General features: G+C 39.5%; 1 protein-coding gene across 2 annotated transcripts; it reads left to right on the forward strand.

The window, feature by feature from the left end:
• The first annotated feature begins 1,693 nt into the window (after positions 1 to 1,693).
• ccdc190 (coiled-coil domain containing 190) lies at positions 1,694 to 13,474 on the forward strand. Of its 2 annotated transcripts, XM_084433396.1 has the most exons (5): positions 1,694 to 1,780; positions 2,806 to 2,886; positions 9,388 to 9,567; positions 9,641 to 9,770; positions 12,723 to 13,474. In XM_084433396.1, the coding sequence occupies exons 3-5, from the start codon at positions 9,390 to 9,392 to the stop codon at positions 13,231 to 13,233; spliced, it is 819 nt and encodes a 272-aa protein (XP_084289522.1). In that variant the 5' UTR covers positions 1,694 to 1,780; positions 2,806 to 2,886; positions 9,388 to 9,389; the 3' UTR covers positions 13,234 to 13,474. The 2 variants fall into 2 exon arrangements, with proteins under 2 accessions (XP_084289522.1, XP_084289521.1); XM_084433395.1 differs by lacking the exon at positions 1,694 to 1,780 and having other exon boundaries at positions 2,684 to 2,886.
• The last annotated feature ends 1,019 nt before the right edge of the window (positions 13,475 to 14,493 follow it).

Raw genomic sequence — 14,493 nt, forward strand, 5'->3', positions numbered from 1 at the left:
AAATTTTTACTTTAATGAGCTTATGAGCTCCTGTTATGTTTAAAGTCACTATGAAATCAAAATAGCAACTCTTGTTTTTATTGATATATTCACTGATATTTTTATGCTCAGAATGTTATACTCATGACTTAAGTATTGTCTGTAATGATTACATGTTATTTTTTTACATGGTAACGTCATACATGGTAGTTGGTCCTTATTTTAGTATTTATTTGTTATTTTTTAACACAAGTCTGCTCTGGGGATTGTAATGCCATAAGCATGAAAGTCCCCATCCTCCTGAGTCTAATGTTATCTTTCCTAAACACGTGCTGTTAACCCTAACCCTAACCATTAATCCACGACTTGGCATAACAGTGCTCCAGGCTGGCTTTCTGATAAACACTTGCGCTTCTGGCTTTTTCTTTTTTGAGATGCTCAATGGGACTAGAGATTTACCATTACAAGACTGACCCAAATTGGTCAGATCCTATTATAAGTTAGCCTGAGGCTGCTAATGTTTGAATGAGAGAGGTGTCACGGGCTGAACTTCACCCCAGCTCACTGGGAAACACATAGTGTGTTCAAAGGTAATATGGTCATTAATGCAGAAAATAACCTGAATTAAACTTAAAAGGAATGTTATTAGCGCTTTAGCTCATGAACTTTCAGCAATGTTTATGTCAGTTGAAAAACCCTCACACAGCTGCTGGAGTATCAGAGGATTTTATCAAAGAGGATCAAAGAAAATGTAAAAGAAAACTCAAAGATATTAAGTTATCAGGAACTAATAATGTATTCTTGTGTTGTTTTTGCAAGTGTCAAAGACGAATTTACATCTATATCAAACTGAATGGACAAAATAATCACATGTTCAGGATCCAAAACTCTTTGCCACTGTGTCCATGTCAGGGTTATGTTCAAGTCTGCTTAGTTTCATTTTCTCTGTTACCATTCTTCATGTGTCCCTGATCATTATTAGGGTATGTTTAAACAACAGCGATATACTAAAATAGACAACAACGTTGTCAAAATAATCTGTGTCCACACGGATCTGTGAAAAAGGCTGTATTATGCATGCCAGGCCAGTAGCTGGCGATGTCACTATCAAGAAACACAATACACATGAAGTCACCGTTTTCACTAATTCCCGTTTTTGTTGTTTACATGGAGATTGTAACACGCCCAAAAGCAAGGAGAGGTTTCAGCTGCCACAAAACAACCACAAGAGAGACGGGAAGCGTTAACAGAAATTGTCTTTTATTTAACAAAATATATAGGATGGCCAAAAGGGATCCAAGCTGGAACTTAGGTTCTTCCCGGGCTGGGGTGCTCGTGACAGCTGTGTTCCTACCGTCTGCTTGAACTCTAGGCCTCCTTGAAGGGGGAAGACAAGAGAAACGAAAGGCAAAGCTGGTAAAGCAGAGATTACAAGGTTAACTGTGTCTTTTCTCAATCTCTTCAGCCAGTCTCACTCTAGGCCTCCCTGTGCTTCTTCACCTCATCCTGAGGCTATTTGCACCCAGAACCATCTTTTTTTAAGTGAAGCACAGATCCCAGATTTATAGTGACCTCCATGGGCCATAATTGGCTACAGCTGTGAGTGGTTCCATGTTTGAAGGGTGAACAGGTGGAAGAATTCATAATTGATGATTTTTCCTGGACTCCTTTCTCCAACATTGGCGTGCCACAAGACATAAAGGCATAGGGCCATATTTTAACGAACTAAGCGCGGAATTTGATAGTGGAAAGACCGAATACTTCTCCAGAGCGCAAACGGATCTGTTCGTTGCTTATGGCAGTTACGTATTAAAGAATAGCATATGTATTTCTTTTGTAACTAAACTGTAACTTTCACATCGTACTCAGAAGATCTCATTACATCCAAGTAATAATTATCTCCTACAGAATAGAGTCAGAGAGAAGGAACTCATCCAGACCAGATCAACCAGATCAGATTAGACATGTTTCATCAAGCCTTAGATGATAAATGCAAATTATGGGACTGCACTGTATAAAGTGATCAGTTGACTTACTTTTTAAAAAAGTATAGAAAACCCATTGCCTTCATTTTTTCAAATACGCATGTAGTTTCATTAATAATTTTAAGGCAACGGGTTTCCTCACTTTTTTAAGTCAAGTCAACTGATCACTTTTTACAGCGTGGAGAAAATGAGTGAAAACTCTATTGAGAATTGAGAACCAAACAATTCATCTTAACTTGAGGTTTCTGAGTAACCAAGGCATATGTGGATAGTACAGTTTACCAGATTTGTACAATTAAGTTAAGACATTAAGTAAAATGAATTACTTGGATTTCACAGTGTACTCATGGGTCAATATTGGGCTGGAATTTGTCACATTAGATAATGACAAGCACTTAAAGTGTTAAATACATTGTAGAACATTTATACATACTTATAGTACAATTTGTAAGCTACTAATCATAAACTTTTGCCAACATAAAAGCTTTGAATTAGATCTGTCTGAAAAAGAACAGTCTATAAACCTGCTTTGATCATCCCCTCTTTATCCATGTGGGCCAATATAAATGTGTGCTGGTATCCATGGAGAGCTCGTCATTGTCACTGGTCATTACTTTGTCAAGAGCCATAGTTACCCTTAGGAACCGTCTGGGTGACAGAGGAGTCTGAATAACAAACTAAAGAGAAACATTGTGTGCATCTCAGACTAACTGCAACCCTGAGGGCTCACGCATGCTCTTCATTTGGCTAAAACTAACACTAACGGTGGATTATTTGCCATTTTTTCCTTTGTATTGCTTTATATTAAGGGTCAATGTGTTCACTTTTTTTACTTCTCCAGCACTGGAGGATGAATCCTATTTCTTAGTTAGAAATCTTCCACTTTTCAGGAGTGACATCAAACTGGACTGACCCTTTTACAGTAAGTTCTTTTCGTGATTTTTTTCCCCCATTATGAACTGTAATGCAACAAATCTTCCCATCATTTTTATGCAAAAAACAGGATTTAAGGTAGTAGGATGAATATTTTATGAGAGCACTTCAACAACCGCTGAGGTTTCCCAGCTGTGCCCACAAAAGCCTTTTTAAATGGAGACTGTCATAGAAGCTCTTTAAACGCGTGGGGGGAAAGGCAGTTTTTCCTATTGTTATGCCTTTGTGCGACTACCTTGACAGGTGAACGATATGATTGCAGATGAGGAATTTATTTTTCATGGTGGTAATGATCATTAACTAAAACAGTTAAATTAAAATGATTTTCCTGTTCTTGCTGGTATCCATTAATGTTTGAGACTAATTGCCTCTTTAAACATAATTCAATCCGCTTCTGCTATCTTCGCTGATGAATATGCACTGGTGGAAAACAAAACTCAATTCATAATTGTGTTTCATAATCTTTATCTTTTCATTGCTGTTGGTTGGAATTTTTCATGCTTTATGGTTAATTAATTTAGAGTTGTGAGTGTGTGTTACATTCAACATGAAAACAGAACTGACCCTATTTTTGTCTTATTGTGAATGGTTCAGTGGACATCATTCCAAGAACAAAATAAAATATAAAATACAATAAAATCTCCAACAGCCTGTTCAGTTCTAGTGCGTACACTTTTTACAATCCAGTCAATTCTCAATGGATCGATTCAAGCCCAATTAAACTTTTTTTTTCTGGTTAATTATCTACTTTCAAACAGAAATGCATCTTAATGCGGAAGTAAAATGGACTGTGACGTCTGTTGATTTTAACATAAGTGTATTTATCCATCAAATATTGTTTAAATCAATCTAAAACAAAACCGAACAATTAGCACTGGTCATAATGCCAACACAGATCTGTTCTTTGAGATTGGAAAAACAAAGATTAGCTTTGACAGCTTTGACTCAATCATTAACAGACATCTCATACGTGATGGCCAAAGGCATGGATGAACTGGTCTAGGTAAATATTACCACGTAGATCTGAGCAGAGCAGAGGGGACATGGAAGAGGAAGAAAGGGGAACATTTTGCTGACACACAAATGTTGGAGTTTTAATTAAAGATAGCTGGGGTCAGGGGAAGTTTGAGAATATCAACAAGTATCAAACAAACAAAAAAGTTAGCTTAGGCTACAGAAATGATTACGATAACATTCCACTTCTCACACACAAAAGCAGTTTATCAAATGCTTTAAGTAACTTTAAGCATTTATCAATCTTTTATAATTAATATACAAATTGGTAGAATTATATTGTTTAATAGCAATATGCTCCTGTAATTAACCCCTGTCCGCAGACTTTAACTGATCAAACTTCTGTGACTAATGGATATAAACTTAAATAGGACAAAGAAAAATGCTTTATCAAGGTGGTTTTAATATGTATCACCAACCCTGATCAGTTACACCAAGGCCAACAACATCTGATTTAAGACCAGACACCAATAGTTTATTTGTTATCAATTTCAAGCTAATAGGGCCGATGAAACGGGGAGATTTAGAGTTTTATTGGCAGTGCCTCTATTTTGCTTTATTCAAACCCATTACTCATCCACAATGACCCAAACAGGCTGAATGCAGCCTTCTTACGTTTAACTGATGAACACTGTGGTGGAAGTGCTTCATCAAAGCTTTCATCTCCTGCTGTGGACTCGGTCTCTCTCGCTCTCTCTCGGTCTCTTTCTCTCTTGCATAAAAGCATCCTGAACATTCCGTCAAGAAATGATTAGGTTTTTAAAGCTGCAGTCCATAGTTTTTCCTCTTTGAAAATAGCAGTAGCAGTAAATCGCACTGATTAAATCTAACGATCGCTTATCATATCACGTCAAACCGTGCAAATTATACTTTGTTCTCAAATTGTTAATGTTAACAACATCAGCATTGCGTGACTACATTCAATGTGTATTAGGGCTACCTGTAGTTCAGTTTCCATTTCTGTGCAGTCTAATTTCTAATTACCAACAAATTAATGTTCCTTAGAACTGGTTCTCTTTGAAATACAAACACACATGTAATCAAATGCATATTTAAAACTGGAATATAATCAAATTTTTACCTTTCAAAAGCCCTTCCGATATTTATCCATGTTTTCGCATAGGCCTGGTTGCAGTCTCTTTTTTTCTGTAGCCACTACGAAGTCCAAAGTCTTTTGCATTTTACACTGGTGAATCTCCAGTTGTCACTGCTGGTGATTGTGTTTGAACCTTTCTGAATCCGCCATCAAATTGATAAGTTTAATTGTATCAAGTGCTGTGAGAAAAGGCTATAAATCTCCACCTCCAAAAGCCGGGACACTTTCTTTATGTGTACAGGTGTGACGTAATGACGCAAAGACATGCTCGAATTTCCCGTGGAAATCCACCGGTACCACTGGAATTAAAAACATTATTACAAGCTTACCGTTCTGAATCGAGCTAAGGCAAGCAGATAGTTTTGAATACTGGCTGGTTATGTACTTGCTCACAAATTTTTTTAACCCAAAAAGGTTACGGACTGCAGCTTTAAGTAAAGAAATATATTTAAAGACTATATTACTATATTTTATACTTTTTTTTCCTTTTTTTTTTTTTATAACTTTTGTAACTATATAACTTTTGTTTTGTTCAAAATATACAACATTTAAATGTAGTCACTACATCATCAATAGTTCTTCCAAAACGTGTTTTTTTCTTACCCTAATTCATTGTGGTATTAGTGTAAAGGTCAGCCTATTATAAGTGTTTATAGTTTAGACCTAGCGAGATGGTTTTTGAGGGAATTGTGTACATGTGTCACTCGCCCATGAGTGTCTCGTCATAACTGTAAATAGAGAAAAGTTGCTTCGGCTATACTTTCACACGTGAATGGTGGCATAGTTTAGTGTTCAAAGCGAGCGAGAAAGGTTGACATGGAGCATGTTAAAACTGGAACATCTAGGGAATCACTCATTTAAAAAAAAACGCCGAACAGAAGAGAGTAGGCTGGCAAAAAGAGAATGCGACAGAGCTCCTAATGAAATGAGAATCAACAGTGGCTTGGCTTTTCGAAGATGGAGAGAACTCAGAGATTTTAAATGTTGTAAAAGCAACATGGAGATGGAGTTTTTATTACTCAACAGGTGAGTAAGGTATTTTTACAGATGTACTGAAGCTCTCTAACAAAATTCATTGTAAAGTATTATCTATTATGAAGGGTCATATTCATCCGCAGTCACGCAGAGCTGAAGCACAACCAAAACAATGTTCTTCCACAAAATGTTTGCAGTTTTGTTCCCTTTGCCATCAGCGCATCCAGTGTCTGAAGCTTGTGCGAATACACTCCAATTTTGTTTGCTGGTGAAAGCCTGTGACATCATAAGTGGAGCGCCCAGAAGTATGAGAGGGCACCCATACTACACGTCATCAGCTTTTTTGTCTTCAGGAGCCGTTTGTGTTGTTAACGCGTGGTGAAGACAGTATCCAGAATGGAGAACCTTAGCAAGTATATCAGGAAGAGTGTGCCTCTGTGTCCCAGATATTTGACACCTGAGGACACACACGACCTGTGAGTTTATTGCCGAGGCGAGGAGCATGCACGTTTAGTTCACGAGGGTTCTCAGAAAGATCTGTTTGTGTTTGTCCTTATTCTCGAGGGATGTTGAGGCACAGCGGAGGCTTAGGTCGTGGGGATCTCAGGTTGAACTGGCCGAGGAGTTTGAGAAAGGTTTCATGCTCCTCGGTCGCGGGCTCCAGCTATCTGTTGGATCAGGATGTGCTGTCTCTCGAGTCCGCCGAACCAGCAGGTACCTCATGTTGATGGCACCATCCAGCCAGGAGGAGGCAGATGTAGTTGAAGAGGCTAAGGATACTCAACCTGCCAGCCCCGCATATGGGGAACTGGTGGACAATATGGCCCGCACCACAACTAGATTGGATCTGGCTCTGGGGCATGAAAAATCCTTTCCAATTTTTGAACTATGCAAATGTGGAAGGATTGGCTGAGTGAGGATATGTGAGGATGCCGCTGGTAGAGGAGATGTCTTTCAGGGCAAGTCATCCTCTCTGAAGGCTCCTGCCCTGCCATCAAAGCTGCTTCAAACCACCCCGCGTTTGAATGGCAGGGCATATGAGGCAGCAGGTCAGGCCGGGGGGACTTGCACACCATGGCGGTGCTGCAGGCCTACCAGGCAGATCTGCTGAGGAATTTGTATCAGGGGCAGGAATTGTCCCCTGAGCTGCCAAGTTGTTCAACACCACAGACTTAGCCCTTCGAGAGAATAATTTTCTCCTAGATGCCCCAGTCTCACCCTCTGAGCTTTTTGGCCCAATTGTAGAGATGGTGGTGGAAAGGTTTTGAGAGGCTAGGGCGCAATCGGCGGCATTCAGGAAATACATCCTACACCAATCCAGATCCCCGCCTAAAGCCTCTCAGGGTTCTGGCCTGCCAGTCTGCGGACCGAAGGCAGAGGAGATACTTCCCCGAGGAGTGGGTCACTCGATAAACTAGCTGACCTGCTAACTATTGTGTGAGTTGACAACGCTAGCGAGTTGAGGGTGTTCACCCAGGGGCACCCCTCCTTGCTATCTGTCACTCACTATGGTCAAGTAAGGATAAGCGCTAGCTATAACTTGTCCTTCCTGCCTGGGATTAATGCAGGGGAACTGAATACGTTAGACATTATAGTCCCTCTATTTAGTGCCTTCCCTTCCCCAACTAGTGTTGGGTCTTAAAGTAAGGGTGCACATTTACCTTAGATGAGTGGATCTTTAAAACGCTCTAGCTGACCTTATTTTAACAATATATATTGAAGTCCGTCCTCTGTATCTTTCTCTCACTATGGTAAACGCTGGTAAAAGAAAATAAAAAAAACTATGCGTGGGCTATAGCAGGTCATAGAGAAATTTTCTACCTAAACAGGGAGGAGCTGCCTCCTCCAGACTCGAGGAGTCTTAAAGTAAGGCTTGGCTACCCTATGGCACCCTTGGGTCGAGTCTCTCTCTCGTATTGAGGCTCCCCCTTGGAGAGGCAGCAAAATGAGAGATGGTAGCTGCTGAAGGGTTTTAACAACATCGCAGGCTCCCGTTGGTAAGCTGCCCTTTTTGAGCCATAGATGGAATGAGGTGTTTTACTTCCTCTCCTATTGTCTTGGGCAATAAAGTAGGGTTCCTTGTTCCCCTTTTTAAAAAAGAAGGGTCGAGCTGCCTTCCCCTGACTTCAGGGGTCTTGATGTAAGAATAGGCTCCCCTGTTGGCTCCCTTGGAGTTGAGCCTCCCTTGTGTTGAGGCTCTGCCTTGGAGAGGCAGCAACATCAGTAATGGTAGCCACTGAGAATGTTTTCACCACTGGCTCCCTTTAGCAAGCTGCTCTTTTGAGCCTTAGGGCTGAGTGAGGTGTTCCCTCCCTGACCATTTCAGATATTAAACCAGGATCCCTTGCTCCCTTCTTAAAGCCCCAGTTATCCTTGTTATTCTGCACTTATTCTTTTGAATAAAGTAGTAAATTCTACCTGGATTCTAATGAATCTAATGAAACTACTGAACATGCTCTTGAAGAGACATGGGTCACTTTAAACACTGCAGCTGCCACTGTAAATACTGAAGTAATAGTGAGGCTCTATATCTCATTGTTTTTAGTAGATAATTCCACTACAGTGTTTCCAACTATTCATCATTAAGAATCTATTTAGCTACCCGGTTGTCAAAAAGCAAATGTGGATTTGAGTGAATAAGATGAGATGCTTTGAATAATTATATTCTCTTGGCAAGTGAGACGGATCTGCTGAATACGGTTTTGCATAACGATAGAATGAATAACATAGTCAAGCTTGACATATCAGAGAGTCCATTGGGAGAATATATGATACTGTGTATGAGAGCATGTGTATGTAGGTGTAGGCCTATGTGTTTTCCCTAGTGCTCTAATGTTAGGCCTACAAATGGTTTATATTTTGGATTGTGTATTTGAAAGACGGACAATTATGAATTTGTTGCTGATGTTTGGTTTGATCTTTTTGTATGTGCATGAGTGTACTGTAAATACTGTTGTATCTCTCCAAAGACGGAGAACCAGGGAGATATTGGAGAAATACTGTAGAAAATGGGAGAAATTGTGAAGCCTGAATGGAAGCCCCGCATTTTAGTTAAAAGAGCCTATCATCCTTTATGCATGCATATTAGCTGGACCAGCCAGAAAAATATTGATTGATTGATTGATTTAGTATAGCATGATTTGAGCTAAAGAATCACAATTTATGATTGTTGGTACATTTGGACTTTATGGACAATGACCGAGCTACGATGCAAGAACCCTTATAGTCCAACAGCAATGGGACATGCAAGTTACTCAATGACTTTTTGTTTACTGAACTATTGCATGAAAGCAATATTAACATTTGTGCTGTTGGTCTGAATTCAGCTAAATTTTTGGTTTTGTTATGATATTGATATTGCTTTATCAGTTTTGTTTAAATATATTATTGAAACGTCATCATCAGATATGCGTCGCAGAGACTGGTTGCCATGGCCCGGTGAGGCTCAGAGACGAGCAGAGAAGAGGGCCGAAGCCAGACTGGCTGAGGATCTGCAGAGACTCGACCAGGCTAAACATTACCACCTCAACACACTGAACAGAGAGCAGCGCAGACTACACAGAGACCTCATCTCAGTCAGAACAGGTGTGTGAGTAATTACATTTCTCTAGACGAAGTTATGGCATTTCACATATTAAACGTATCTGTTTCGTGTCAGGTAATCCCTGGAAAAGAGGACTCCACAGTTTAGGGCTACGACCTTCCAACCATGATGTTGTGCGCCCTGCTGCATCCTACAAAAGGACCCTATTACCCATCATCCCACTGGCAGGCAAGGAGGCAGACAGGTGAGGCTGAGATCAGGACTTGTTTGATTGCATTTTCTCACTATATTCAAATCTAAAGATTTATAATTTTTCAAATAAATATAATTTTATAATTATTTTTATGTTGTAGCCAATGTTCAATTTCTATAAACTTTTGTTTAAATAAATAATAATATTAAAAAACTAAAATCAATCATTTTAAATACTACATGTGAATTTGGAGTGAATGTTTATTTAGAGATTTACTAAATATTCCATTTAACAGTGTTATTAAATTATTAGTGGTTTTGTGAGGGTTAAATAAATAAATGTAAATGAGCACTAACAATTAAATAAACAATTAAAATAAAATAAATGTATTGGTATCAGTCGTAATTGTAAGTATCTCAAGTATATGCTAAAACCAAAATAGTACAGATATATTGTGCATCTATAACTATGATGTTTACATTTGTTCATTATATATACATAATATCAGAATATCATTGTATTACTATTACCGTACTCTAAGGTATTTTTATCCAATAAACATTAATAGTTGGATCCAACTGGTCTATATACAGTAAGCGAAGTCACTGATCATTTCTGATGGAGTTCAAAGGAAGTGTGTTGTGCCAACGTGAAGCTAATCCCTTTAGCACCTCATTATATAATATGGCTATCCAGCTCTGTCTTCCCCTGTATCCCAGCTTCAGCCGTGGCATGCGCCCCACTCTGCAGTTAGACAGGGGTTGGCATGGATTTCAATGAGGAATGAGAGAATTTATTCTACTTGATACTTGACACAGCACAACTTCAAACAGAATGTGGAAAATGAATCTGTAGCAATTATGATCTCTCCTTCGGGGTACAATCTTAAAAAAGGAAGCTAGACGCCGCCCACTCATTCTATAAATGTTTGATATTGTATCTTAGACCCACTTTGCATTCAAAAAGTTACGCGTAGGATAAGGACAATGAATATGTTTACAGTTAAAGTCTGACAAATATCCCTGAAATACGTGTTCTGAGAAATCACAAGTCTCTGTGACAGATGTAGGCTAAGATCTATCAACAGCAAAAAAATATTGTTTTCCAAAATGACAAAACAGAATGTCACCTTAATAACACTAAACAAAATGAATGCTTAGACTTTTGTTCATTATTAGTTATTGAATTTTAACATTTAATATGCCCATTCCTCGCGGGATCCTGGGAGCCAGGTTAGTGTCACACCACACTCACTGCCTCTACTTCGGGACGCTACGCTTCCCGGGTTGGGCCCCAGCAGTCCCCATCGCTGCCCCTCCGTGGGTACGTTGGTTGTCCCCTTGGGCCGCTTGTACAGAGCCTGGGAGCCTAGCTAGCGCTTCCAAGCCCGTCCAGTTGGCTCTTGCAGACAATCAGACTCGGCTATGCGATTCAGTTTGCCAGGCACAGTTTTGGGCTCCTGGACGGAGTTGATGGCAGTGTATTTATCACAACCTAAAATAACATCACGTGGGGCAAAAATTTGTTGACTTGGCCTACACTATACTACTGAATGAACATATAATGAAAATACACACATTAAGGATCCAGTAAATAGCATTTGATTCTGCATAGGCAAATTGTTATAATTGTCTGAGGGGATAAAATCTGTTTTAGCATAGCAGGGTGACGGCAAGCATGATAATAAATGTGTTTTTGTTTGTATGTGCATTTATGTGCTGCATGTATGTGAATGTTGGGTTGAGGGTCACTGGGAATTAAAGCTGAATCAGATTGTGTGTTTCAAATGTGTGTGTGTGTGTGTGTGTGTGTGTGTGTGTGTGTGTTCAGAAGTTGGTTATAATATGTATGTGCATGAATGCTTTCTGATTAGAGTCTGAGATGGGCATGTGTGATTGAAGGGATTTCCCCAGTTAACCGCACCAGTGAATCTGAAAATGGGTAATCACAGACACACACAGATCCATCCATCCTCAAACACATACAAATGACTTAGTAAAAGATTTATTATGTTTTAGCCCCCTACATTGATATGTTCATCTATTAATATATTTGTTCCACTGTCTGCCTCTCAGATTTGTCCTTTCTCAAAACTTCGATCAGCACTTTCAAAGAGATGAATGAATGAGAGCGAGGGAGGAGGGGGCAAAATATGTTTTAAAATGAGATCTGGAGTCAGTGAATTAAAGAAATGGAGAAAGGCTGTGGTAGACTAACGGTTAAAGATCTGGGCTTCTAATGAGACAGCGAGAGAAACCTCTCTCCTGCTTGTTCCCTTGAGCAAGACACATCTCAAGATGCTCCACTGGAACTGGCCATTCAATCAGTGAACCAAAGGTTTCTTTGGATGACATGCATCTGCTAAATAGCAAGAAAGAAACAAGAGAGATGAAATTAGGCCATCTCTCTCTCCCACAGCACACCGTCTGCACTTCTTGTAACATCTTCTGTCTGTCTGTTCTGTCTCTCTGAGGACCTGCAGGGAGGTTAGTGGTTCTTCGTCTTTATGCTTGTTAGGCAGACAGCCTGTAGGCAACCAACTAGTGCCTCCTTCACTATACTTCCCCTTATTTACTATCTCTCTTTCTTTCCCTCAGCTCACTCTCTGACAGAGACTCTCTTTCATGATTATTTCATTTCCTTTTCTCTCGTCTGCATTCTCCACACTCCTCCATTTTCCTCACCTTCCAGTCCTTGGTTTATATGGTGATGCTGAAAGTGCCCAGTCCGTGTACCATCAGACCAGCTTTACATTTCCACAAAAAAAACCTTTACTGAACTTTTTACCAATCTACTGATCTTTCACTGAGTGCAAAAATGTCATTTGGTGTAACGATCACGTAAAAATGAAACCGAGTGCATCATTGTGGAGCCACCATCCAATTAGCGGTGTCCTTTTCCGGCAGCTCCAGATTAATATGCGAGTTCCGCAGGATTTTTAATGCATGTTGACTTTTACACTTTAAGTAATTATTTCTCTGTATTTCTTCTCAATCTCTCCAGGTCCTCCTCTCTGCAGGCTCGTGTTCAGGAGTTTATCAGCAGTGGTGAGAAAAGCGCTGAACACTCCTCTGAGACTCTCTGCCTACCGGACCTAAAACGGCAGCCTGTCACATCTCTAACTGCTGCATGTACAAATACAGAAAGAGAGGAGAGCAAGGAGAGACAGATGGATAGAGAGAGGGAGGCACACATGGAGGTAGTGAGAGACAGAGAAAAAGACAGCCAGAAAGAGAGAGAGTGGATGCTGTTAAGGGAACGAGAGAAAGATAATGAAAGAGGAGCTGAGATAAATGGGAATAGGTGTCCATCCTCTCCTGTTTTATTCCCTTCTGAGATGTTAGCTCCTGATGGACATTTAAGAACAGTTCACACATTACCAAACTTTGCACAGGCCCTGACCGAAGCAAGAAAAGCAAGATACATCAGACACAGAGGACACCCGTTGTGTGAGCGAGAACTCACCATACGAGAGATATTTTCCCAGGATTCAAGAGATACTCCCGCTCTCTGAGACACATAAACAGTGGTTCTCAACTGGTTTTGCTTTATGATCAGATTATCCATTGGACAGCAAGTTGCGACCAAACATAGTGCCATAATTGTATTGATAGGTTGGTGCGGTTTTGGTCCATTCGCAGCATATTCGTTTTGAAACAACTTGCCAACGCTAACTTTCTGGAAAAGTTCGATCGGGCTGGTAAACACTTTTGAACTACTATTGGTCTGTGTCGATTATGTAATAGGTAGGTGTGGATCTGAGGCTCCGCCTTCTCTGACATGGAAATTATCTAATTTCTAAGTTAATTTTTTCTGGTCAGTCCGTTGAGAATAGATGCGAGTAAAAATTAGGGCTGTCAAGTAGCCTAAAAGTTGGAGCTCCATTCAATTCTGAGTTTGAAATGCTTATTACAAGTCAGAATTTCATAATTACAGTAATTCCGACAAAGTGTAAATGCACCTTTTACTATCCCATTTACTATATTTTTTTACCCTGCTGTCCATGATCCTATCAGAAAAGGCTGGTGAGTCACAACCCACCAGTTAAGAATCGCTGAGTTAAAGGAATAGTTCACCCAAAAATTTTACATTTTGTCATCATTTACTCACCCTCTAGCTGTTCCAAACCTTTATGAGTTTCTCTCTTCTGTTGAGCAAAAAGATAATATATTTAAAAAAAAGTTGGTAATCAAACAGTTGACTGTAGCCATTGACTTCCATAAGTAGGAAAAAATAAAAATAAATAATACTATGGAAGTCAATGGCTACCGTAAACTCTTTGGCAAGAAACATTCTACAAAATATCTTCTCTTGTGTTCAACAGAAGAAACACATACAGGTTTGCTGGAGGGTGAGCAAATGATGACAATTTTCATTTTTGGGTGAACTTTCCCTTTAAAAAAGCACATGGTACATGCTCATTAGATGTTTTGCATTAGGCCTAGGCCTAAATATTTTAATAATTGTAACAGTTAATTACAAAGACATATAGCCTGTCACATGATCAAGTACAAACACCTTTAATATTTATGTTTAAACTTCAATCTACATGAACCACACAATTTTAGAATGGTTTGTTCTTATCAGCTCAAATTATGTCAATAAAAACAATCAACAAAGCTGTTTTCTTCTTCATTTTATCAGGACATCTGTCACAATCTATGAATACTTTGCCTCTGGGTACTTTCATTGTTCAGTAGACCTCTGCTGTAGTTATCAAACTTACCATCATATCACATTATCGCCCTCTGTTGATGGTTCTTTATAGAGTGTT

This window comes from Rutilus rutilus (assembly GCF_951802725.1).
Source record: "Rutilus rutilus genome assembly, chromosome: 15".
NCBI classification, from domain to species: domain Eukaryota; kingdom Metazoa; phylum Chordata; class Actinopteri; order Cypriniformes; family Leuciscidae; genus Rutilus; species Rutilus rutilus.

What these genes read in the sequence shown, in the direction of transcription:
- ccdc190 (XM_084433396.1), top strand. Translation starts at nt 9,390, where the DNA reads ATGCGTCGCAGAGACTGGTTGCCATGGCCCGGTGAGGCTCAGAGACGA. An exon ending in CCTCATCTCAGTCAGAACAG is followed by an intron (nt 9,568 to 9,640) that starts GTGTGTGAGTAA and finishes GTTTCGTGTCAG; the next exon opens with GTAATCCCTGGAAAAGAGGA. An exon ending in GCAGGCAAGGAGGCAGACAG is followed by an intron (nt 9,771 to 12,722) that starts GTGAGGCTGAGA and finishes CAATCTCTCCAG; the next exon opens with GTCCTCCTCTCTGCAGGCTC.